We start from the raw sequence: 24,658 nt of genomic DNA on the forward strand, positions 1-24,658 counted from the left end.
GATCCTCACTTCCACTGTTCATTATTACCTCGCTGATCAAAGAGAAATATTTGTGAGAAAGACGACGGAGGAAATGAATGATGATATTTGCCTATTTGGTGAAATTTAATTTTCGTACTTCTTCCTTTGTAGTTTTGGAGAGGACTCCTGTTCCATTTATTGTCAATTAAAACAGACGCTAAAAAGATTCAGCCTAGCACGAAAGCTAAGCCCCACCGCAAAAAGACATGTCTTAGGAGCTCACCAGGGTGTAACATGATAAATGTTATGGATATGCAAATTACTGTGACTTCTTTTCATAATCATTTTAATGGGACAGAGTTTAATTTCTGGGTAGAGCATAAAAGTATATCACCCTCTTCCCAACTGTTTCCACTTTTAAAACCAAGCTTACTCAGCAAGGAAGCTCATACAAAATCCTGTTTGCATTTATGGGAACTTCTGAGTTTCGAACTCACCGAATTCAGCCCAAAAGACACAGAATTTTTCTTTATAATATTTGCAATTTTGGTTTGTCAGCTTCCAAAACCAAATAACAGCCTTTGTTTCAAATGGCCTTCTCACAAAAAACACAGGAAAATAAAGCTGGCGAAAACCTTGGGAAGTCATCCCTTCAAAGCATGGTCTGCTGTCCCTATTTTATTTCTGACAGTTGTTTATCTAATCTGGTCTTAAAAGGACTTCTTTATGAAGAGCTACAACCTCCTTGATATTACACTACAAGAATTCATTATCCTAATTGCCACAGCATTTTACTCACGCCTAACAGAAACCCCTCTTGCCTCTGTTCAAACCAGGTACTTCTCAATCCTCTCCGTTCAAAGCAGCAAGCCCTGCCCCCTCTGCAACCATCTTTTCCACATTTGCAAACAGGCAGTACCCCATTGTTAGGCGTTCTTTGGGTAAAATAACTAATTTGTCAGTCTTTCCAAGTAAGTCTCATTTCCCCAATTTCTGTCCATTTTCATCACTCTCCCTGAACAGCCCATCCCTTCCTTAAAAGTGTGGTGCCCAAACTGGACTAACTATTCTACCTGGGATCCTACCACGGCTGACCAAAGAGACTGTATGAGAGACTCTCCCATTTATACATCCCACTACGTTATTTCGCTTTTTAGTATTACTACCACACAACTGGTTCACTTTTACTCTGTGTCCCTCAAGTCCTCTTCTGCAGAAGCGCTACCCGAACAGCTTCCCCATGCTGGATCGATACAGCCAACAATCGTCCTTGCCCTCATCCAAAAACACACTGGGTTTTCAGGTCTTTTGTCAATATTATTATGAATTCTAATTCTGTTCTCCCCACCAGAATCCCATAGTCTCTCCCAGCTTTATGCTGTTCTCATATTTTTGCTAGATAGTGAAGCTAATGTTACATAGCTATTATATAGCGCTTTCATCCCTAGGTCTCAAAGAACTTTACTGGGGTAAGGTTCACTGTTCTTCTTGAATAGATGCAGAACTGAGATAGGAACACAAAATCTGAGCCCAATTTTCCTAAAGTGTCCACAAATTTGGAGGTAGATCTGGGAGATGGTGGATTCACTATATTAGGTGAATAACTATAATGGATTTTTTTCAGAAAAGTAAATGAGAAGTGGAATGGTTTTCACAAGTACTATGAAAAAAAAAATAAAATCTATTGACTCTGTCAACACATTCCAAATGGAAAGAAGGTCATGCATAATGAAGTTGCACTAATTTTCCATTATTTTCAAAATCTTTACAAACACATTCAATAAGAAATAAAGAATAAGTTATAAACTTATATCAGAAAGTAAAATATAAAAGAAGACAAATGAGCCAAAGGAGGGCTTCATTTAGACTTTTTGGGGTTTGTTTGTTTGTTTGTTTGTTTTAAAAATCACTGTTGCTGAAAATGACTGTATGCATCTGTCCATTAAACTTACCTTATTACTCAGCACACAGTTTTAAATAACTAAGAGAAGGAATTATTGTAAGTAGTCAGTTTTTGGAATTATCTTTAAAATCACAAAGTATCTTCCCATATCCTGCTCCTCCTAAGCAGTTTATGAACGGCACTTTCTCTACAGCTGTCTTGCACATATGAGAAGAATTATAGACTTCCTAAGAAATTCACAAGTCTTAACAGCAATTTTCAGCAAACCAATAAACCTTATTCATACAAAAGAGTAAAAATTCTTCATTTTTTTTCAGTATTTGTTTTTCAGAGATGTAATTTTTCTTCAATAATGGTGACTGCTGAATTTTCAAAGTAATATAACTTGATGAAAAATAGCCACCATGTTTCCATAGGCTTACTGTAGGCCGCCTTAAAACACCATCATCTCTTCCCACTCTACGTAACACTCGTGAACACCACCACCAACGTGATACCAGCAACACCTGTCTCTTGCGTGCAATCAATTTCATTACAACTGAGAAAAAGTAAAAGATGACAAAAAAGAAGGGAATAATGGAATTCCTATTCAACTGCAGCAAATGCACACAGGGACCTACGGTACCGTGCCATGGCAGAGAGCTTGGGCAATGCTGCCGCAGCATACTGTTGATTAAGGACATGTAATACCACAAGGAAAGAGGTAGGAACAAAGAATGTGAGGACAGCTCAGTGCTTCAGTGCTGACCCAACATGAGGCCCCCACCCACCCCGCTCCGGGCACCAGGATAAACAACAGGTCTCCGTAGATACATCTTTGACAAATGTCAAAGGGTTGAGAGGTTGGACGGGGCTCTGAGCAACCTAATCTAGTTCACGATGTCCCTGCTCATTGCAGGGGGGCTGGACTAGGTGACCTTTAAAGGTCCCTTCCAGCCCAAACTATTCTATGACCAATACCTTTGACAAGGCAGAAAGGATTTGAGCTGTAGGATCATTTCCCTGTAATATGTGATATCTCTGCCACTTATGGAAAAATCTGAAGTTCTGTCTAAGGCCCCCAGCAACAGCTACCTGAAAATTGCAGTCTAAGTAACTGCTTCAGCCGTGTGTCCCTGGCAAAACTGATGTCACCGCAGAGCTCAGAAACTCCAGCACTTCTCTTACTCTGTCTCCAGCAGCCTATACTGTCCCTAACGCTACCAGCTAACCGAATCATGGTGGTCATGCCATTATCACACTCAATCTCTGCCACCATCATTCTCTTTTCCTTCTTCTTGGTTGCATTACCATTAAATGTAATGTCATAGACATCTTCCAATAGTTCAAACTCTTTATCCTGAAATAGTACACGGATGACACAGGATCTGTCACGTCCAACAAATCAGTCCCTTGTTTTCTTTATCTCCTGTCTTCTGTGTGTTAATCACTGTCAACTCTCCCTCCCTTCTGCATGTTGTTGTTTTAAATTAAGTAAATGGCGCCTCCAAACAAACCCACCACCTTAAACCCTCTCAGACCTAAATACGATTTTTATGAAATTATTGCAGTAGCTTAGCTGTACAAATGTAATGTTGCCTTCATTTATTTTCTTACTTTGCTCAAAGCAATGTAATAAAGGATATATGTTACAAATTTCTTGGCATAGGTCAAAGAAACTCTGAGTTTAAGGATACGTTTACCCTACAGATGGCCACAGGCTGCAACAGGGAGCCGATTTTATATGACCCTTCATTGATACTACAAACAATTTCCTGCGGCAATAAAGATGCTCATCTACCCCACTTGTCATGCTCTCCCAGTATATTTGCGTAGTATTCCAGAAAGATACTTAATTTGAAGACTGCACAATTATAAAGCTGGTACAGAAGACAGGAGCCATACAGCTAAGCTTTAAATTTATGCAAGAGAGATGACTGAAAACCATCTTTTATTTGTAAACTATTTTCAGTTGAAATGAAAATCATAAAAGTGAAAAAAAAAAAACAAAAAAAAACAACCAAAACCATTTTTCAAGTAACTTTCCCGGTTGGAGCAACACAGCGGAGAGACTACATCTGCCTAGGTATGTCTCGCGGAACAGAGTCTCCTTTTGTGGGCTGAACATAGACTAAAGCTGGGTCATTCATTAACAGTATTTTTCTTTTTTTTGTTCAATGCCTTATATCCTCTCTAGTAACCGCAGCATTTTTCTACCTCACACCATGACTATGATCAAGGCAGCCCGTAAGTGTTACAACAAAATATTGCCATTTCATTGACATTAACTTAAATCTTGCAATAATTAACTAATTGTATGGCACAGTCAGCATCTATGTGCACAAAGCCTAGCAAAACTTCATATTTATTCAGGCCTAACATTTGAAGAAGTCCATGGACCGCCCCTAAAAATGAAAATCTACAAGAGTACATTCATGAAAACATACAAGAACTATTTTCTCGGTATTTTTGAAAGGGTGTCATCATGCCCTGTACAAAGATTTCCCTGGTTTCTTCACTTTCCTTTTTAGAAGTTTTTAATGTGGCATCCAGTCACCAGAAAGAAGAGGTATACATTTATGCTCATCTATACTTCTATTATAATTTTGACCATCATCAAAAGTACAACAGAAGTAATTATTCTGGGTAAACAGAAAATTCAGAAAAATGGCTAATTATGTGCACATGGATTAAATGTAGAGTGGCTGTGCATATATTTGTCTAAAACCTGTGGCGGATGCCTTGGGTCAATATTGACTTAGGGATTCCTAATGTATTTTTACAACATCTAATTTTGAGAGCAAAGTGTGTGCTGCAGAGAACATTTGGTATCACAATAATTAATCTGATTTCTTCGCAAACAAACAGATCACAAGTCCATTGGTAAACATTTAAACAGCTTACAGCAAACACATTCTACATGTCATATAATTTATTATCAAGTACTCCAGACTCCTAACTATTTAATTAAAACAAAGAGCTAGTCCACTCTTCTTGCATGGACCCAGATACTTGTTCTGCTCTCCGAGTATCAGAATGTGAACCACTTTAATGCATAACTTGCATCCCGATCTAAAAGCAAAAATCATTAAATGAAATGTAAGAAAATCTATTTTGGCTGGAAGTGAAAATAGCAGGCTTTAGGTTCAAGACAAACATAATCATTCCTAGAGACAAATATGAGGTTTTACTACTAAAGCACTTAATGTATTTAAAAACATAATCTTCAATGTGATTACTTTTTCTCTAATTATTGATAGATCTTTGTCTTGCTAAACAAATGATACTGATAATTAAGAGTTGCAACAGAAGTCTTTCCTACCCCTCAGATATGAAAACAGATTAGAGCACAGAAAAAAGCAAACATGTTTATTACATCACACCTGTTAGAATGCCATTGTTTTAGCAGGACTTCCACCTTTGGAAGACTCTTTCGATACTAAGAATAAACTTATTCTATATTCAAATTTCAAAAATGCTTGGTGAAAAATCAAAATAAACATTCAAACCTCCAAACAACAGAAAAATCAAGTGGATTTCATATATAACTTCTTATAATCTAGATCAGTAAAGCTCATTAATACCTTCCGTTCCTCTAAAAACATGCATAACTCCAGCTCTGCCTGCTGTCTAATACTGTTGTTCAATCAATCAGGATTAAGTTCTTCTTTCTGAGTTTTTTTTTCATTTTTAGTCTGGTCTAATTTCCCACAGCAGTCAGTAAGACATTGCAACAAACACGGGAATTTACAGTATTAGAATGATAAAATACAGTGGTTTAGGACTGTCCTACCCCTTGCTGGCAAAGCATGCTTGTCTAGATGCAGCATAGGTCACAAAAGGTTTGCTCTAGTAACAAAGTCATGCCCCTTCTCTGAACAACACCTATGAAACCAACGCAAGATGCCTCTCCTGCTGGCAAAGATACGCCTGTCCCCAGAGTTTTGCCAATACAGCATGTTAGAACCACTAGCTGCTATATCTGCATCAGCAAACTTTGCAGTTCAGATCTGGTCTTTGTGTTTTTCTATACTTATCACGTTCTTTCACTGTGTGCTATTTAGCCATGTGAAGGCTGATGTTTGGCATTAGCTTCTGCATCATTTTCATCAAGACGTGCATTTTTTTTAGAAACAAATGTGGGACTCCCTGTGTGCTGAGTTACAGGTGACTATGCTCAAAGTCACAGAGATGATGCCATGCTGACAAATGTGTCTAGTATTTCTTCCTTTGATGATATTATGCATCTAACGAGATTTGCACACCAAACTAGTAGTCGAGATGTTCTGTGGTTGGTCTGAAACCACACTATTAATTTTAATTAACAGCATCCCTTATTGCAATTCCTGACTTCTAATTTATTAATGTAAGAGGATAGTTTGCAAAAGACTAGAGTCTTCAAACTTTTGTCTGTTCAAGAATCCTGAAACATTTCTGACTGTGTTTGCCTCATAGGACACAATTAGGAAATCCATACCTTTTAAACAAAGCAAAGCAATACTATGTATTTGACAAACCTATCTGTCAAATATACGTCTCTGTGAAGATCCATCCCGGAGGTAACCAGTACCATGTACGTAATTTAATTGCATTAATATCACAGTCATTTTAATACCCTTACCTGAACAGTTCGTCCTGCGTTAATGTGCTCTTCGTGCAATCTGTCCCAGAGTCTGCATCTTTGATACTAAAATAAAGGAAAAATACTCCATATAATTGCTATTTTTACCAAACAGCTATGCAGAAAAAAGAAACCTTCAGTAAATAATGACTTTAATTTTCAAAAATGGACAGTAAAAAAGCTGAGTCATAAGCATTTTCACTGCAAAATTAGAGAGGTAAATAGCAATATATTTTGTGAATAATTTCGTACAATGTATTTTACTGAACTGCAGATAACCAGGGTTTCAGCATTAGTTTTTAACAACAGAGAGATACTGCAGCTTCCCGATACTGCTGTGGCATACTAACTCGGTGGTCAGTAAAACGGAGGGCAGAAGGAGGAAAAAGGAATGGAATGGGGAATAAGCTGTACTGGTCATATAGAACAAGGCATCTGATATTATTTACAAAAGAGAACTGCATCCATTACACAACACTACTATCTACATTTACCATTTCTAAATGGTTACAAACACAGTTACGAGAACCATCAGGGCACATCTGGCACCTGCATGAGGCTCCACTAACTTCAATGGGAAACTATCCATACAGTATTTTCCACCAGACAGAGACCGGAGTAATTATTCCATTAGCAGAGAGCAAGTTTTGATGAAGAACTGCATATCATCACATATAAACCTTTTCGCCATTAAAATAAATCAATCCCTGCTACTACCAGTTGACATAAATAACATAGAGACATCATCATGAAAAAGAACAGTAAAATAATAGAAGAAGCAGCTGTGATTCCTGGAACATGGGCTGAAACCACCAAAAAATGTATTTACAATACTAGACAATATTAGGACATTCTTTTTAATTGTTTAAATAACAAGACAAAATATTTACCGTGATTTCTGAGGTATTTTTATCTAAAGTTTAATTCCTTAATTTCTTAATACGCTTTGTTACCAATAAAAAACTATCTACAGCCTACACCTTTCCTTAATTCTTTTCACGATTTCAAAGGCCACAGCAATAAAGGTCACAAGTTACTCAGCTTCTTAAAATACAACAAGAAATCTGAAGTTACTTCTTATTTTCAGAAAAGAAAGTTCTTTCATGTTACGATTTTTTAGTGCTATAGAAGAGAACAGGTTTAGTGTTCAATTAAGTCAGATTAAAGTGATTTTTCTACGAAACTAGCAACTTCTGCATAAATCATTATGCCATTAAAATTACTGCCATTGTTCTTTAAAATAAAACGGACAAAAAAATATGTATCAACAGTAGATCTTCTAGCTCAGTTATCCCTGAAAGAGTACTGAAACAGGAATTTCTGAGGGTCAAACAGAAGGGGCTTGCGGAAAAATTACCTTTTCAGTTTCAAATGACTGTAATACCTTGTCCACATACCGAACAATAAAAAAAATCCTGTTTTCCAGTTAAGAACAACAACAAGAATTCCTCAGGAAACCTTTATTGTTCTTTATAATTTCTACTAGAAACGCTCAGCACATTTATCTGCTTTATATATTTAGAAGTTTTATTACTTTGCTTCAAAATTCCTATTATGCTAGTGATGACTTCAAAGAATCCAACGACATAATCCACCCAGAGCAATGACATTCATGTGGTCAGAGAATTCTTCCTTGTTGACTTCTCTTTTTCATCCAACACAAAGTAGGCCGTACTGCTGGGCAATGTTCACCCTGGGAGACTCAAGGATAGCAAACCTTGAGAAGAGATGGTATTGACGTTATTTATCATTAATAAATAAAAGCAAAACTAAGAGGGTCCATGAAGTAAAAACACTTATAGAATCCTAATCTTTTGGAGCAGGTCCAGAGGAGAGCCACAAAAACCGTCAGAGGGGTGGAATACCTCTCCTATGAGGACAGGCTGAGAGAGTTGGGGTTCTTCAGCCTGGAGAACAGAAGGCTCCGGGGGACCTTACTACTGTCTTTCAATATATAAAGAGGGCTTAGAAGAAAGACAGAGACTTTTTACTAGGGCCTGTAGTGAACAGGACAAGGGGCAACGCTTTTGAACTGAAAGAAGGTACGTTTAGATTGGATATAAGAAAGACATTTTTTACAATGAGGGTGGTGAGACACTGGAACAGGTTGCCCAGAGAAGCTGTGGATGCACCATCACTGGAAGTGTTCAAGGTCAGGTGGATGGGGCTTTCAGCAACCTGATCTAGTGAAAGATGTCTCTGCCCATGGCAGGGGGCTTGGACTAGATGATCTTCAAAAGTCCCTTCTAATCCAAAACACTTTATGGTTCCATGATTCTGTGATATTTAATCATAATTGTGCTATAGCCAAATAGTTTGTATTTCACATCGGAAATACAAAGCATAAGGTTTCTCTTAGACAATCAATCTCTTCCTCTTTGTCCTATTCTCTTTTGAGAGCACTCTTCAGAAAGAAGCCTTCATGCTTATGCTTTGGATCCCTTCCATTTCTCCTTGAAAGTACCCAGTGGACATGGAGAGAACTCAAAGCTTTTCATAATATCCTCAGCATTAATTTTGTAGTAGGTAGTGCTCACCGACATTCCTGTAAGTTCTACAATACATGTCTTACACAAATCTATACACACTGATGAAAACTGCAGTAAAACTCTGATACCTTAATTCCTCATTTTGTGTCACCTTTATGGGCCACAACATAAGGCCAAACGTAAAAAGTGTTTCGCGCAACACCCTTTAACTTTGGCACAGACACAACAAATGAAATCAAAACTGAGAGCAACAGAAAAAATGATGCCATGTCTTACAGCACTTTGTTTTTTAAAAATTGTTGCCTATCACCAACAAAGTTTAGGGCAACGTGCCAAAATCTGCACCTTCCTTTAGTACCATAACAAGTACTTTCATCTAACAGAGTCTAACAGAAAATAATAACTCTTTTTGATAAACATACATTGCATTCCCCGTTTTGGAGTGAAAGGCCATCCAATCCATGGAATGTGCTTTAGAAAACAAGAACTCTTTGGGGAGAACATGGCAAGAAAAAAAAGAACAAACCACAAGTACAGAGTACTGATTTCTTAAGATGTAATTTCTAAGTCTTCAGAAACTGTCATATGGAAAATTGGACTCTCAAATAGTTGAGAAGCAATGACGATGGATTTATGGTAGCCACTTCCTCTGAAAAGGTGTACTCAAGGTCAAATTTCATTATATATTGATTTTATAGTTTCTTCAAACAGTGATTTAGTAGATTAATTGTTTGGACTATCTCTGGAACCTAAGGTTTAAATCAATATTCATGAAACGAGGTTAGAGATATTGGCTTCATCATAAGTAAATAATGTTGCTGCTCTAAGCAATTTGACATAATTAGTGATTTTTGCTTAAAAGTAGCCTGTAAAATAAACAGGACCAGATTCTACAAAATTATCCTTTTACCTCTAGGGATGTTTGTTTTACATGGCTGGAAGTTAATTTTACAAAAAGTATTTTAGAGAAAACCATTTAAGCTGCTGATGCTGACAGCTCATGAAAGTACTGTAACACATTTATTGTGGCTAAAATGCATGTTAAAGGTATAAAATGCAAACTATCATGGAAGCATTTCAACCAAACTATTGCTAGTGTTCTGATAATCTAAAACTAGTGACAGATTTAAAATTCTGAGTTGCCATATTTTTATTCTCACTTTCTCTTAAATCTATCAATAGAGTAAACTTTGGAATATTTACAGTTCTTACAACCAGAAAAGTATTTAAAAAAAAAAAAAGAAAAAAGAAAAAAAGAGAGAAATTTGCAAATTTTAAGAACATTACACTGAGAGTGTGGATCTTTTAAAGAATCTGGCATTTAGGGACTATTTTTATACTCAGATTTATTACTTCTCATAAACATTTCTGTCATACTTTTTTGTCAATACACAGAAGTTCTGAAGTCTTCAGTACTGATGAATACTTTCTGGTATAATTACCCATTGTTTATTTAAAGGTTTTATCCATAGTCACTTGTTTCTAATAATTCTATTAATTACTAAATCAAATATCAAATCTGGCAGGATTTATACTGTCTAGGGACGCAGAAGTTTTTAACAGTATTCTGAAATCAGAAAGACAAATCTATACTAAACATTGCTACCACTTCTTGCTTTCCTAAAAGCGTTGTTCTAGAGGAAGTGCAGTTAACACTTTAAGAACTATGTTTACAATTATTTAAGGATTTTTTTCTGATATGCAAATTTTATTATGTTGACTGAACAGATCATTCGCACTGGTACCATCAACAACCTGAAAATCCCACGAAATGTCCAAACTAGGTACTTTTAGATTGCATCAGATTTTTGCATTCAAAATATAAAAACCAACTACTCAATAAAGCATCTCGGTATTTCAACGTGGTCACTGAATGCCATTACAGAAACACTGCAGTCTGTATTGCCTATAATTAAACTCTGGCTAAGCATGAGATTCTCTGACAATGCTTTGAACAGAATGTTAGATCAGAACTAACCCGAAGATTCATTTTATCCCGAGTGCTAATATTTTATGCATTTTCTTCTAGACGTAGAAAACTATTCTTGCAATGGTCTCCCCTTCTGTTTGCAAAACAGGAATGGTCGATGCAAATGAGCTGCTGGCCAATGAAGACTTCAGTTGACCAACATATAACTGAATTAAGTGGAACATTATTTCATCCCTTCCCTGACACCATGGTAACACTATCCGGCTAGATACAGCATAATTATTCTTTGTCTAAATACGCGTAAGATTTTCAGCTAGGTCAAACAGTAACTGCCTCTCCTCACTGACCAGGTTCTGCAAAATGCAGCAATTCCCAAGATCATCTCTCACACTGGTAAGTACTACACAGTAAGTAATAATGGATCATGTTTCTGTTTCTCATTGCAGCACCCAATGCCTTTTGAAGCTTCTTGATAGGGTTTTTATATATCCTAAATGACGGGGGTTCTACATGCATGGACAAGACTTAGCAAAGAATCTATGTAGCTGTACAAAGTAATACTCTTAAAAAAAAATAATAAAAAAAATCAAGCAGCTTAACAGTTATGCCCATCTCCTCCATCCTCTCTCTCTAATGACTACCTTACACACATCTAAAGCATATCTTTACCTTCAAAGTGCAACAAAACCATTTGTGTTACACTAATGCGCCCTGCTAACCACTTCCCATTCTGTACTGGCAGGTCGGCTCCCCTTTCCCATAGGCAGACAACCTTTTTCCAGTGACCACCCGTTTGCTCCTCTCAGGCAAGGCTGTAGCTTTTATGCCACCCTTTTGCAGGTATTTATTAACTGCATCCCTTCATTCCTGGATGCCTTCCTCAAGACTCTGAAGGATAGTACACCTCACTGCTCCACACTCATTGATGCTGTTCGTGTTAACTGGAGTGCTGCCCTGAAGACGTATTTTTTAACATAATTTTAACGTAAGACAACTGTGGACCAAAAACTACCTCTCTGCAACCAAGAAATCCCTCTTGGTGGATTATGACAAATGCCTGTTGCTTCCATGTGCAGTTGTGCAACTTCTGGTTAGAGAAAGAAGGGAATTACCTAGCTACCAAGACTGTCTCTGTTGGAATGAAACAGCTTGCATGGAAAAGCTATTATTACAATGCTCTCTAGACACCTCTGAATCCTGTCCTATTCCATGTTATTCTTCACTAGTTGCCCTCAGCTAGCTCTACGACCACTGCTAGGTACAGCCCATGCACACCGAGAGATGTAAGCACTGATCCCTGGAGGCTGTACACTTCTCCAGGGCAATTAACAGTCGAGGCTCCTTGCTCCACCATCATCTCACCCAAGAGCAAGCTAATACTGACTCTTCTGTACTCTGGCTACAATGAAAAGTAACTGAATTAACCATTCATTATGGGAGAAGCCGGAGAAGACAAAGCTGCTCCTGGCCACTACAGTATGGGGCTGCTGCAAACTGACCAATTCCAAGGCAAAAAAAAAAATGCTGAATCAGCTGGCATCTAGGTAATGTAATGAATTATACAAATATGGAATAACAAAGAGTAAACAACATGCTGTGACTGAAAAAATAGCTCATCACATTCAGAAGTTATTGCTTCAGGCAAATATTATACTAATACACTTTTCAGTTTGTGAATATTGTGGTTCATATCCTTATTGTGTCCTTACTACACCCTTAACAGGAAAGAGTCAAACCGTTATCCCCCATCATTAGTTCGGCAGCCCCAGGCCTTGCTCTATCCCAGTTTTTCTCTCATCCCATGGTCAGCCACCATTTCTGCCCTTTCACCTTCCACCTGAGGTACTTCTTCACAAGCTCCCCCCCCTCAATTCTTTATCCGTTATTTACATGAGCCAGGAAGAGTTTCCTCTTACACACAAGTAAAGAAAAGTAAGAAGGTGAGACTGTGGGAACACAAGAAAAATCATCTCCCTGTTCTCATTCTCAGATTCAGGACCAATCAAATCAGCAACTCCAAGAATGAGCTCTGGTAATTTCTAACCACAGGAGTGTGACCAGCGTTGGGTAAATCTTTAGCAACCTTCAGCTGGTGGAGTTTAACCAGTATCTACTGAGTTCCTGCAAACCACTTCTTTTTCAGAATCATACCTCTTGGCTGAAGTAAGGCAGATTTTTAGAAGCACAATAAAATGTCTGAACAAAGACCACTGCACAAAAAATCTCAAGTTACTGTTCTAACAGACGTCATTGCTTTGAAAAGAAATTATTATCACTCAGCTATCAATCACTATCACTTAAACGAAACATTTCCTACTAAAATAAATTACTATCACTTGAACGACACATTATTTCCTGACTATGCTCTCAGAAACGAATACATGGATTTACTTTCCCTCCTCCCCCATCACCAAACCACTCAAGGCACAAACCTGGCAATTTCACCTGGAAAATTTCATCCAAAAGGTTGCTCACTTGGTAAAGTTACAGTAAAGTTATAGTAAAGTTGTGAACAAGTAACAGCAACAAAATACAAAACAGTTTCAAGAATAACATTATACACACCCTTCAGACCATACCTTTCAGGAAACCAAAATCACATTCACATCTTTTCTTTCCATTTATTCATTCCTTCCCAAGGTGTTAGAAGAATATAGACAGTTGTCCTAAACCACCCAGATTTACATATACACTTGATTTTATATATTGTGAACAAGCCTCGTGAAATTAACACGATGTATGATTTTTCAGAAACGTGTACAGAATTTCACAGAACTACAGACACCCCCCGTCACTAATTTTTCTGTAGGTCTTTCAGCAGTCATTTTATAAATTCCATCGCAGTGTTGGTACTATGACTATAAGCACATTTCCGAGTCATTTACTCTCTTCCTTTTTTTAATGGTGTCACCTGTTTTAGTAAATCCCTTACCATCTTCCTCAACAAACCAATTTTTCCATTTCCACAAGCTATAGCTACAATAATAACCAGAGACTGAGAATGTTTCAAGTCTGAAATCTGGTCATCTGTACTGTTAAATTTTTAGAACTGTCCCTGGTATGGTTTTGACCATGCCAAACAGTGCTCTTGCAGAAAGAATTCCTGAGAACGGTTAAGGAGTTATAACCACAGAACAGAGGCTACTCCCAACTAGCAGCGTGGATGCAGCCATCCTGTTTTGCAGAATATGAGGGTTTAATAATACGGACATAGACCATTTCATGCCAGACAACTGTGCTGGGCATGTTTATTTTACCAGTACAGGCACTGACAGAGTGCAGGGCAGAATTTAACTTTACTCTAATACTTCCTGGAAACATATTCAGTTTCACTGTCAAGTGTGAGCTAACATCAACAAGTAGTACATAAACATGCTGCAATTTTGATGCAATTCTTTTTCTATTTACTTAAATAATTCAATCTCTCTATTTCTCTCACCTCATTTTAAAAATATATATAGAAAAAGATAGGTATAAACAGTAAGTTATTCAGAATAGTTGGCAGCAAACCACTGTGACTTAAAAATGAAGTAAGACTATTAGGCTACTTTCCTTACAACAACTTTTTAACACAAAACAATAGTGCTGATTGACTAGTTCCCATTAGTAAAGGCCTTTGTACACACTGAATGACCAGACAATACAGAAGTTTCATTTGTAGCCAAATTTTAATTAAAACATTTAAGAATCAACTTTCCATTGAAATCTCTACATAATCTTCCAGCGTGACTGCTTCTATACTGCAAAAAAACTGTGTTAGTAAAAAGTGAACACTAACCTTCTCAATATTTATTTGGTGTTTTCTTAACCTCTCCAAATCTGTTGGAATTGCCACTTTAACGAATTTCTGAATGGCAGGTTCAATTCGACGGAGCTTGACTTTTTCATCATCTTCAGACATCCTAAAAGCAGCTTTCAAGTCAATACTTGCCCAGTGTACCTTCACCAAAGTCGAAACCCCTGAAAACCAAAGAATTACAGGCTTGTAAAAATGCAGTAAGTTAGAATCACTTTTTAAAAGAAAGCAAAATAAGGTAAATCAGTCTTTCCAATAATCACATCTATTCCGAAACCACATTGGAGCAGTATTAACTACTTAAAATCTGGATACTCTCTTTGCATTTAAATGTATTATTTCCATTTATTTGCAGGCCCTGGGAATCATTTTTCATAGATAAAACTTACCACTAATAAAAAAAATAGCTAAATAATTAAGACAGATGCAAACATGCTTTGCAGCATAATGATAGATGGAAGCCTTTCAAAAAAACTTCCAATTAGATGCTTTCCTTGATCAGAGTTCAAGTTTTGCCAATTTACATTCTGAATCATCTTAAAAATTGTAAAACATGTCCTGAAAAAACACCAAAAAAAAAAAATTAGTAAGTCCATTTCCTAGAAAGATTAAGAGCTCCTGAATGAAGATTTGCGCTCCAAATTGCATTTGTCCCCTACTGAAAATGACAAAGGCATCACCTAACAAGGAGTTTAAAAAAGTTACTGAAATATTTGCAGGACCAGCAGATACATAAGCAGCCTGAATTCTGTTCCCTGCACATGCATAAAACCTAACTTTGAAGTTCCCTACTCTAAATTAAAGATATGTAAAACTGTATAGAATAGCATTTATCTACAGAGCATATGAGTAATGTAAAGGACCTCCATTATGCTGAATGCACACAAGGGGCAAGAAAAAATTACGGTTAGATAATTTTGTAGTTTTAATACTGTATAAACAGAGGTTATTTAAATTAGATCTTATTTCTGTGTACTCCTTTTTTAACAACACCAAGAAGCTGAAGTTGAATTGCAGACACATATGAGAAAGTTTTGTTGCAAGTGTCAGTAAAAAGACACATTCTGACCTGGTTACATGAAAGAACCTGCACTACAACACCAACTGCACCAGAAGGCTTTCCCTGATTTTCCTCTTCCAGTAACCAAATTCAAAATAATTAAACCAGCATAATCCTCCTGGTACAGATGAGGCACAGCAGAATGTAACAGGTTAAAAAATTTTCCTGTTTTTCACCCAGCCAAGCATATCGTTAACAGTGAAATTAGACATTATTTTTCTCACATCTAACTACAGTGTGAAAGCGTGGAGGGAGAGTGTTGAGGGTTTTCTGAGACCTGTGATCCCTGCAGGCAGAGAGAACGTGACGGCAGACACCAGTTGATGGCACTGGGTCTTCGACTGAACCACACAAAGTTCCCTCACAGCCCTCACTTGTAGGCTGCAGGGAAAATATGCACAAATCTCCCTCACCTTCAAAGGAGGCAAGTGGTACGCATCTTCCATCAGGCCAGTGAGAAAGCCAAAAGTGCGTCTGGCAAAGGGAAGCTGAGTTTCTAGAGGAAAACAGTCCCAGATTACCCACCTTTTACAACACAGCTGCAAATAAAACAATGTTGTGTTTTTCTGAAGAGCAGAATGCTAACAGAAGACTCTCCTTCTTTATCTGTCCCACCCAACAAAAAAACTGAAAACTGCGGAAAACTGAGTATTTACTGAGAGTAGGCCACATTAGGGAAAGTCAATCTTTAAGGTTTCATCGATACGCATCTTCCTTTTTCAGAACCTCAGAAGGAAATTATTTCACTAACTGACTTTGCAGTCATTGCTAAATCATCCCCACTTCAAATTATAGAGACCTACTTATCAAGCAGTCTTACAAATCCCCTTCTAACCCAAGGCATTTCATATTAATAATTCGTTGTCCAAATCTTCAAATAAACATGTAGTGGGTGGCCTCGCATTTTTCAGGATGTAAAAAGAACTTAATCCTTTTGTGTTGATTTACTCTTTCTACCATTCTAAAAACAGTAGTTTAAATGCAAGATGATAAAAAATACACTGGTTCTTCTATTATAACTTGGTCACTCCAGTCCCTAACACTTTTGAAAGAGCCATTCGTATCCCACAGTTGAACTCCATTTTGAGGCTAGAACAGATTTTAATATTTTTTTTGCAATGAGCAAAAGATGAAAAGCATCATACTCCAAACTGCAGTACTTCCTCTTCAAAAACACATTTAATTTCTTGACAGCTTATACACTAATCCGCAAGTTTATGAGCTAGAATTAATTAAAAATTCGTTCCTTAAAGATATTTAGTAGTCATGTCATACTTTTCTTTAATACTGAATCATCCTGAAGAAGCCATGACACAAATTCTTGAAATCTATCACATAACGAGAACTCACGGAAACCCACAGCCCATTCTGTCATAGAACAAATACAGCAGACACTAAGCCAAACCCATCATAATTTTGTCTTTAACCTTCCATGACATCTAGGAATTGATAAGAGTCAATACTGACAGCTTAGATGACTTATAAACTGCACCACTGTGAATGCAGAGTTAATAGAACCACAGGCCTTGAGTAGGTGATCTGAATAAGCAACAGTTTTAAATTCAAAGATTTGGCTGCATACAAGGCTCTGGATAGTCATTTTCTTCTCCTTAAAAATTCCCAGACAGTAGACTAGCTTTCACAACAGTGTCTACACATCTCTTTAAGACACTGCTGCCTAAAACTCACTGCACAGTGTGAGAAACTAAGAAAAGAAATATAAAAACTCCTTACATTCTCATCAGATCTCCTGCTTAAGTTCCCTCGAACAGTATAGCAGCTTTTGTAACAAAAGTTCTAAACCATAAATTGCCAATAAGAAAATATGCAAGGTCTTACTTTTTTTAATGTTCATATAATATGGTAAATAAAGTTATCATTACAAGTTTTTGCGATGACTATATGTTTGTTCCAGATGCAGTTTCAAGAAAATCTAAAGTTTCTTGCATACTTTATTGGGTTTGTGTTTTCCCAAGCATAACTTTAACAATTAATTTCCAAAGCTATAATGCCTTTTTTTGGAGTAATCACAGAATAACAGGGCAGTTTAGGTTGGGAGGGATTTTCATAGGCCATCCAGCACAAGCTGTATTAGATGTGGTTGCACAGGCCCTTGTCCAGTCAAGTTCTAACACCTCCACAGACAGATGCTCCACCCACTCACTAGACTCCTCCTTCAGTGTTTGACCACAAACAAACAAAACCAAAACCAACACGAACTTCCTTGTAGCTAAACAAGCTTGTGTCTACTGCTTCTGATCTCATTGTCACGTACCTCCAAGAGGAGCCTCGCTCTATACCTTCCCACCCACAACAGCGAGATCTCCCCCTTCCTTCCTTCATCTTCTCTTAAGGCTGAACAAATCCACCTCTCTGTTTCTGCTGGAGTATCATGTGCTCCAGCCCCTAACCACCTTGCTAGTCTCATAGGTGCCAAACAGAGGGAAACAGTCAGCCCCTCGGCCTGCTGTCCCTCAGCCACACTTACTAATACAGCCCACAACGCACGGTTGTCCTTTGCTGCAACAGCATGCTCAGACGCCTATTCAGCACGTGATCCACCACAACACACAGGTCCTTTTCTGCAAGGCTGCTCTCCATCAAGCCTTCCCACAGCCTGTTCTACTCATCAGGCTGCTCCATCCCAAATGCAGGGCTTCCTTGTTGCCTTTGCTGGAATGTATGAGGTTCCTGTCAGCCCATTTCTCCATCCCGTCAAGACCCCTCTAAGTAGCAGCCCTCCCTGTCCAGTCCATCAGCCACTCTCCCCAGGCAAGTTAAAAACACTGCTCTCAACTTCAGCTTTTTAAGAAGATGATTTTGCCTCTGTCCTTGGATCTGGTCAGCATGCACATGAACCTGCAGGAGTTCTGAGCCCTCTCTCAGAGGGTGCCACTCAGACACCACGTGGCTGCGTGACAGATCACCTTCCCTTTCTGACCGTTCCTGTAGAGGACTGCCACTTGAACAGGGGCTTGGGCATCCGTCCTACAGGCATTTACCATGTTCCAAGCACAACAAAATCTTGACTTCTCTGAGACTGGAACGCTCGGCTCTGATTCTCTAAAATAAATTGAAGTTTGAGCAAAAAAGCCCATGAGAATACCATATCATTAAATCAGTAATTAAAAAAGTTAGATAAAACCATTTGTAATTAACTGTCCTTTATTATATTCACTGTGCAAGATATTTTGATAAACAAAGAAATCACAGAACCTCGTCTTTTCAAATGCTGATGCTACAAGCCTGTAAGGGGTTATCTTCTAAGTAAAATACTTTCAATTTAACATTCAAAATTCAGGCACCAAAATTCAATTATACTTCAGTGACAGAAATAACACTTATCCAGAAGTGATCAAGGCCCAGATGCAGAATAATTTTCAGTCAACTGTGTTAATAAAAAAGTAGATATATCCAAAGCGTACTGTAGCAGCATTATCAAAGTATTAAATGGTGACAAAAATTATATATATCTCCCTTCTTAATATTTACATTTTCTGGAGACTGGCCCCAAACTGGAACTGTAATGTTGAAGTAAAATTAGCATAAAAGTAGACCATTACCTTGATATCTGCACTTAATATGAAAATCATCTATGATTCTTACCACCCAAGACAGGGAAAAATTCCTTATCCAGTTTGTTCACCCCATGTCCTTGAAACTATTTAAGTGTATCTTCCATGAAGGATTAGTCACATGCTCTTGTTTGTAAACAACAGAGCAAAAGAACCTGAGGAGTTCCACTGGTTTGATCTTTGCTTTACCAAATAAATGGGTATGTAAAGCAAACAAAAGTTTTCAAAAACAGATCAATTTCTCTTTCAGCTTTTAAAGGTCCAACCAGCATATGCTATCTTATTTCACTGTTTAAATCAAATGCTTGTAAGGGGTAGAAGAATCGTAAGGCATCCAATTCCAAACGTTGAAAGTGTGAATGTTATTCTGACACTAACACAAAATTTCCACTTATTTTGTGGCAGTGCATAGAAAGCACATAGTCATACAGTTGCGGTCAATCAGAAGTAAAATTCTTCCTATGTATGGTAACATACTTGTAACTTGTATTATAAATTTCAGTAAATGCTGTTCATACACCTCAAATGTAATGCTCATGAACTTCTGTTAAACTACCTAATGTTCTCCATTCAACTATGGTAAGAAAAATGCTGGACAAACCTGAAGAGTTCTGCTTGCCCAGGGAAACGCAACGTAACACTTCTATTTGATTTTAATTCACTTACACCACTTTAGAAAACCACTGCCACTAGAGAAAGTACTTCCAGCATAGATGCCTTGTTTTTAAGGGCTGTAAGCACAAAAAAGCTTTTTCCTTTTCTCAACATAAATAAAATAAATTAGAATACAGATGCTAGAATACAGAGACTTACAACAGCTTTCTCACTAAGGTGACCTGAAACACTTCTTAAGAATAGTACTAGCCCCAAAATTACAGTGACAAAGAATATTGACTAATGCTCGCTGGGCTGAGGTCTGTAGTTAGTGAGGAACACGCTCCTGTGGCAGGCTACAGCCAAACTGGACTTTGGGTCTGAATTACATCTTTCTCCTTTGGCTGCAGCAGGAACCAATGGAAAATAGCTTTGTTAGGCTGAAATAAGGCCTTGTTACCAGCCCCGGTGTGTCCACAAAGTGACACGAAACTACTTAGTGGGATGAAGAGCTACGTGTGCGGGAATCTCCCACGGAACAAGCAGAATGAGGAGCTGTACGTAACAGGCTGTGGTTCCTAGCAGATCCATGCACTTGTGGATCCCCTGGCAAGACAAACCTGATCCAGACAAGGCCAAGGGCACGTGACTGCGTTTTGAGAAACCAGAGCAGGTGACAGGCATTTTGTACTGGTTTTACACGTTTAAGCCAGCTGCAGAAGGGCAGAAAATACCTCATGACTCACACGTCAACATTTTTTGAACAAAGCTGGACCGGTGGAGCAACTTTTTAGTGGCCCGACACCTGCAATAATACGTGGCCGCAGCACAGTTCGGCCTGCAATCAGAGCCCTAAATACGGATTTTTCTGGGTTACTGAACCATGCCCCTGGTCTCACCCCAGCAAAGCCAGGGGTTGGGGGGGGGGGCGACCCCTCCTGTGGCTCGCCCCTACAGGCGAGGGGTGTACGTATAGCGCAGAAGCATAAAGAAAGAATAAAGAAAGGTTTCTACATCCTGTATCGAGGCTACAAGTGGGCTACACGACTTCCTTTTCCTGAATTATGTTTTTCAAAGCTTGAGGAACGCGGAACCAAACCTTCAGTCGCACTGTGCTTTTACTCTTCCCCCCCTCCCCTTTTTTCCCTCCGAATCCAAGCTCTGCTTCCGTTCAGCTCCCCCCCACCCCACCGACACCCTCCCCGCCCCGGCCAGGGACCTCCGGACCCCGCCGCTCCCGGGGACACCCGCCCGCCTGGGCCACCCCCAACCACCGACCCGCCGGTGGGGAAGGAAACTGCCCTCACCCGAGGGGGGCCGGGGGGGAGGGAGGGGGAGCAGCAGGACGACCCCCCCGCGGTGCCAGCCAGCCCCCGGGCTCAGGGAGCGGGGCGGCCCAGGGCCATGGGCCTGCCCGCGGCAGCAGGGCCCGGCCTGCGGCCCGCAAGGCCGAGGCGAGCGGGCGGCGGCCCTCGCTGAGGGGCAGGAACAGGAGGGCAAGAGGGGTCCGGGGGGCGAAGGACGGGGACCCGGCGCTCCGCTCTCCGCCGCGGGCTCCTACCGGCCGGCCACGTCCGCAGCAACCCTGCCCAGGGCACCCGGCAGGCCGCGGCCCGGCGCTCCTCCCCGCCGCGGGAAGCGAAAGCGAAAGGAGCGGGGGCGGCCGTCGGTGGGGGCTCGGCAGCCGCCCCCGCTGCCCGCCCTGCCAGGCCGGCGCCGGGGCAACTGCCGCCCCCTCCGTCCCTCCCTCCCTCCGCGCCCCGCTGCTCCCGCCGCCCCTTTCCCTCCCTCGCTCCCTTTCGCCCGGCGGCCACTCACCATGTGTCGGCCGAGGCGCGGAGGGCGGCCAGCGGCGTCCCGGGACGCTAGGCGGGAGCCGGAGCGCAGTGATGCCCCTCGGCGGGACGCGGCCCAGCCCCCTCCCGACAGACGCATCCCCCCCGGGGACATTTTCGTCATGTTTGTTTCCCTCCGTAACTCTCGGTGCGGGGCGGGAAGCGGCCGGGGCGGAGGAAGGAGGAGGGAAGAGGAGGAGAAGCTGCCCTGACTGGAGCGGGTCGGGAGGGGGGAGTAAGGGCTCATCGGGAGGGAAAAGCTAAGCTGCTGCTTCTAGAAGAGAGCCAGAGGTTCCCGCCATGGTTTTAAGAACATTTTCACTCACCTTGACATGTAATTTAGGTAATACCGAATTGCCAGGTGTGATCCATCGCTGAAAGTGTTCAAGGCCAGGCTGGATGGGGCTTTGGGCAACCTGGTCTAGTGGTCCCTTCCCACCCAAACCATTCTATACAGAGCATCTACCTGTAGGGGACAAAGGCCAACCAGGCCATGCCAGCGAGGCCCCTCTCTCCCCTCACTAACCTTCACTGTTTCTAACAGTATTCAGAAAACAAGTATCTAACAAATATTTCTGGGCTGTATTTTGAAAATAAGTGTAACCTGCTGGTGCCTGGTACTGCTTCTGGTCTTTTTACCACCTCTGAAGAGGGATGAAAAACTATCATCTGGCTAGCTGGCAATATCTATAGAGCAACTATGTTACGCCATTATTAAAATAGAACATTAATAGAACAGACATAAGATCTCCAAAGTATCAAAGACAAATTTAAGTTAATTTTGATGTTCTGAACAAGATTTACATTACCTGTCCATCTTTCTGTCATTCCATGCCCTTTTGGCAGGTTCCAGTCTAATTTGGAGAAAGTCATTACACTCTTATAAGTTTTGTGGAAGTTGATGTGAGGAAATAAACCTAAATCTATTTCCTCAGCAGGGGAACAGCAAGCAAAAATTCAGCTCTTACACATTCTTGTTGGCAGCAATCAGCCGGACAATCAGTATAAATATATTGGCCATCCACATTGCATATACATAGTTCCAGACTGATAGATTTTCATAGGGCAAATGGAGAAGAAATTGCAGTTACTGCAATTAAGGATATTTAGGGACCAAAGGATACAAATCCACAGGGTCCATTGTCTTCGGTAGTTGTGTTGCTCACGAGATAGATAGCTGCTGGAATGACAACATAGTACTGGGGAATGCCAGAGTACTAAAAAAAAAGCTTACACTGAACACATATTTTTAAAAGGGTAAAGAGGATGACACAGGCTAGCTTAGCATAGCCAGTTTGACATGGATATGGGGCAGAATCATGGAAGTGCTGCCGTGGGATATGGTCATTAAATGCCAATAATTAAACGCCAGTCAACACACTTTTATGAAAAAGATTTGATTAAACGCATTTGAATTTAAGTTTGTTCGATAAAGGTAATAATGTTGATGTAATAGCTTCCATCTGAGCTAGAACCGTATGCTGTTCTCATAATACAACATGGAATATAAATTCTGCATAGTTCATAATAAGTGATTCAGTTCTCAAGAGAAGTAATTGTAAGTGAAGATTTGTCATAGGCTTGTCTTTTTGGGTGGTGTTATCCTTGGCCTGGTACTTTTAGAAATGATCTGGACAAAAATACCAAATTCCTACTTTGCTGTTGTAAATAAAGGTTAAGGGCCGGTGTCTTAGGTAAGCTCTTTCGAATTGCTTTGCAAGATCTTCTCACTTGTAAAAATGCTCCTCTGCAGACAGTCAAATTGGAAGCTATACATTCAAGATAAAGCTTCAAAGCCGCCCTTGGAATCTGAGAGAGAGCAAACGGCATCAGAGAACGCTAAAGAGGACCTGAACGCTGTGGTACCTAAGCAGCTGAACGTGAGCTCCCAGAACAAAGCTTTTGCAAACTAATACTCTGAAGCAAAACCAGAGGAACATCAAATACAATGGGAAACGGATATTACCCCTGTTTATAGCACTGATGCAACCATTATTGAAATAATGCATTCGGTTTGGACATTTACACTTCAAAAGAATGTTAACTATTGGAAAGAGTCCAGAAGAAAGTTATGAAAGGTGTGGAAAATATGCACAATGTAAGATATTGTAAAAGCACAATCCAATGCAGGTGAAGAGGTACCTTTGTCATAAGCATGCTAGTACTTGTCTGGGTTAGAGATGTTTGAGAAGTAGAAGCAGTTTCTGGCTTTTAGAAAATGATAAAATTCGAAGCAAAACTAAAAAAAAAAGACTAGAAATATGGCATATCTTAATTGGCTGTAGGATGAAATTCTCTGTGAATCTGTTTTGAAACAATACAAAATTGTTAGAAAAATAAAAGAGGGTTTTTTCAAAGATGTACTGTAGCTCAAGCATACATGTGGAATATGTTGGCAAATGTTCTGTGTGGTCTGATATGGAGGTGATATGACCACAAGATTGTACTCGGTCCTTTCTATCCTTAAACTGTGACTCCAGAAGAAGACCAAGAAGCCTTGTTATGTAGCAGCAAAAGAAGGAATAGGATCCCAGAGACATTACCAAAGAGAAAGACTTATTTTGTGAGTTCTGACAGGCAATGTCTGAAGAGCTCCTGGCACATTTCATTGTGACCACCACCTTCATGCCTGACTGTCCAGTTCTGCTACCATTGCTAATGTGATCTTCCAGACAACCCAGCAATGACTTCAGAGAAGTCCAAATTTCCTCAAGGAAAAAAATGTCAATGCAAAATGCTATGTCACTCATGTAAAGATCATCAAAGGAACAAGAGTTCCACCTTCAGGTCTGGGAAAATACTACCTCTGATGGCAAAAGATATCTCAGAAAAAAAAAATTAATGTGTAGATGGAGTTGGACTTCCTGAATTGCAGACAGACTCAGACTTGTATTATGTGTCTGTGATCAATTTTG

The 24,658-nt window shown here is 39.7% G+C and overlaps 1 protein-coding gene across 6 annotated transcripts in view; it reads right to left on the minus strand.

Moving 5' to 3' along the window:
- Positions 1-21,896, minus strand: part of STX17 (syntaxin 17) — a 36,330-nt gene extending 14,434 nt beyond the window's left edge. Inside the window, exons 1-4 of one of the 6 annotated variants that reach the window (XM_074576470.1) lie at positions 21,727-21,896; positions 16,153-16,235; positions 14,662-14,843; positions 6,465-6,530 (exon numbers count right to left, since the gene is read on the minus strand). In XM_074576470.1, coding sequence (XP_074432571.1) covers positions 6,465-6,530; positions 14,662-14,784 — 189 coding nt within the window. In that variant the 5' untranslated portion in view covers positions 14,785-14,843; positions 16,153-16,235; positions 21,727-21,896. Of the gene's footprint in view, positions 1-6,464; positions 6,531-14,661; positions 14,844-16,152; positions 16,236-21,215; positions 21,624-21,726 lie in introns of those variants that run through there. The other 5 variants (XM_074576473.1, XM_074576471.1, XM_074576475.1 and 2 more) reach the window with 5 other exon arrangements.
- Positions 21,897-24,658: the final 2,762 nt, after the last annotated feature.

This window comes from Larus michahellis, chromosome 2, assembly GCF_964199755.1.
Source record: "Larus michahellis chromosome 2, bLarMic1.1, whole genome shotgun sequence".
Classification (NCBI taxonomy): Eukaryota; Metazoa; Chordata; class Aves; order Charadriiformes; family Laridae; genus Larus; species Larus michahellis.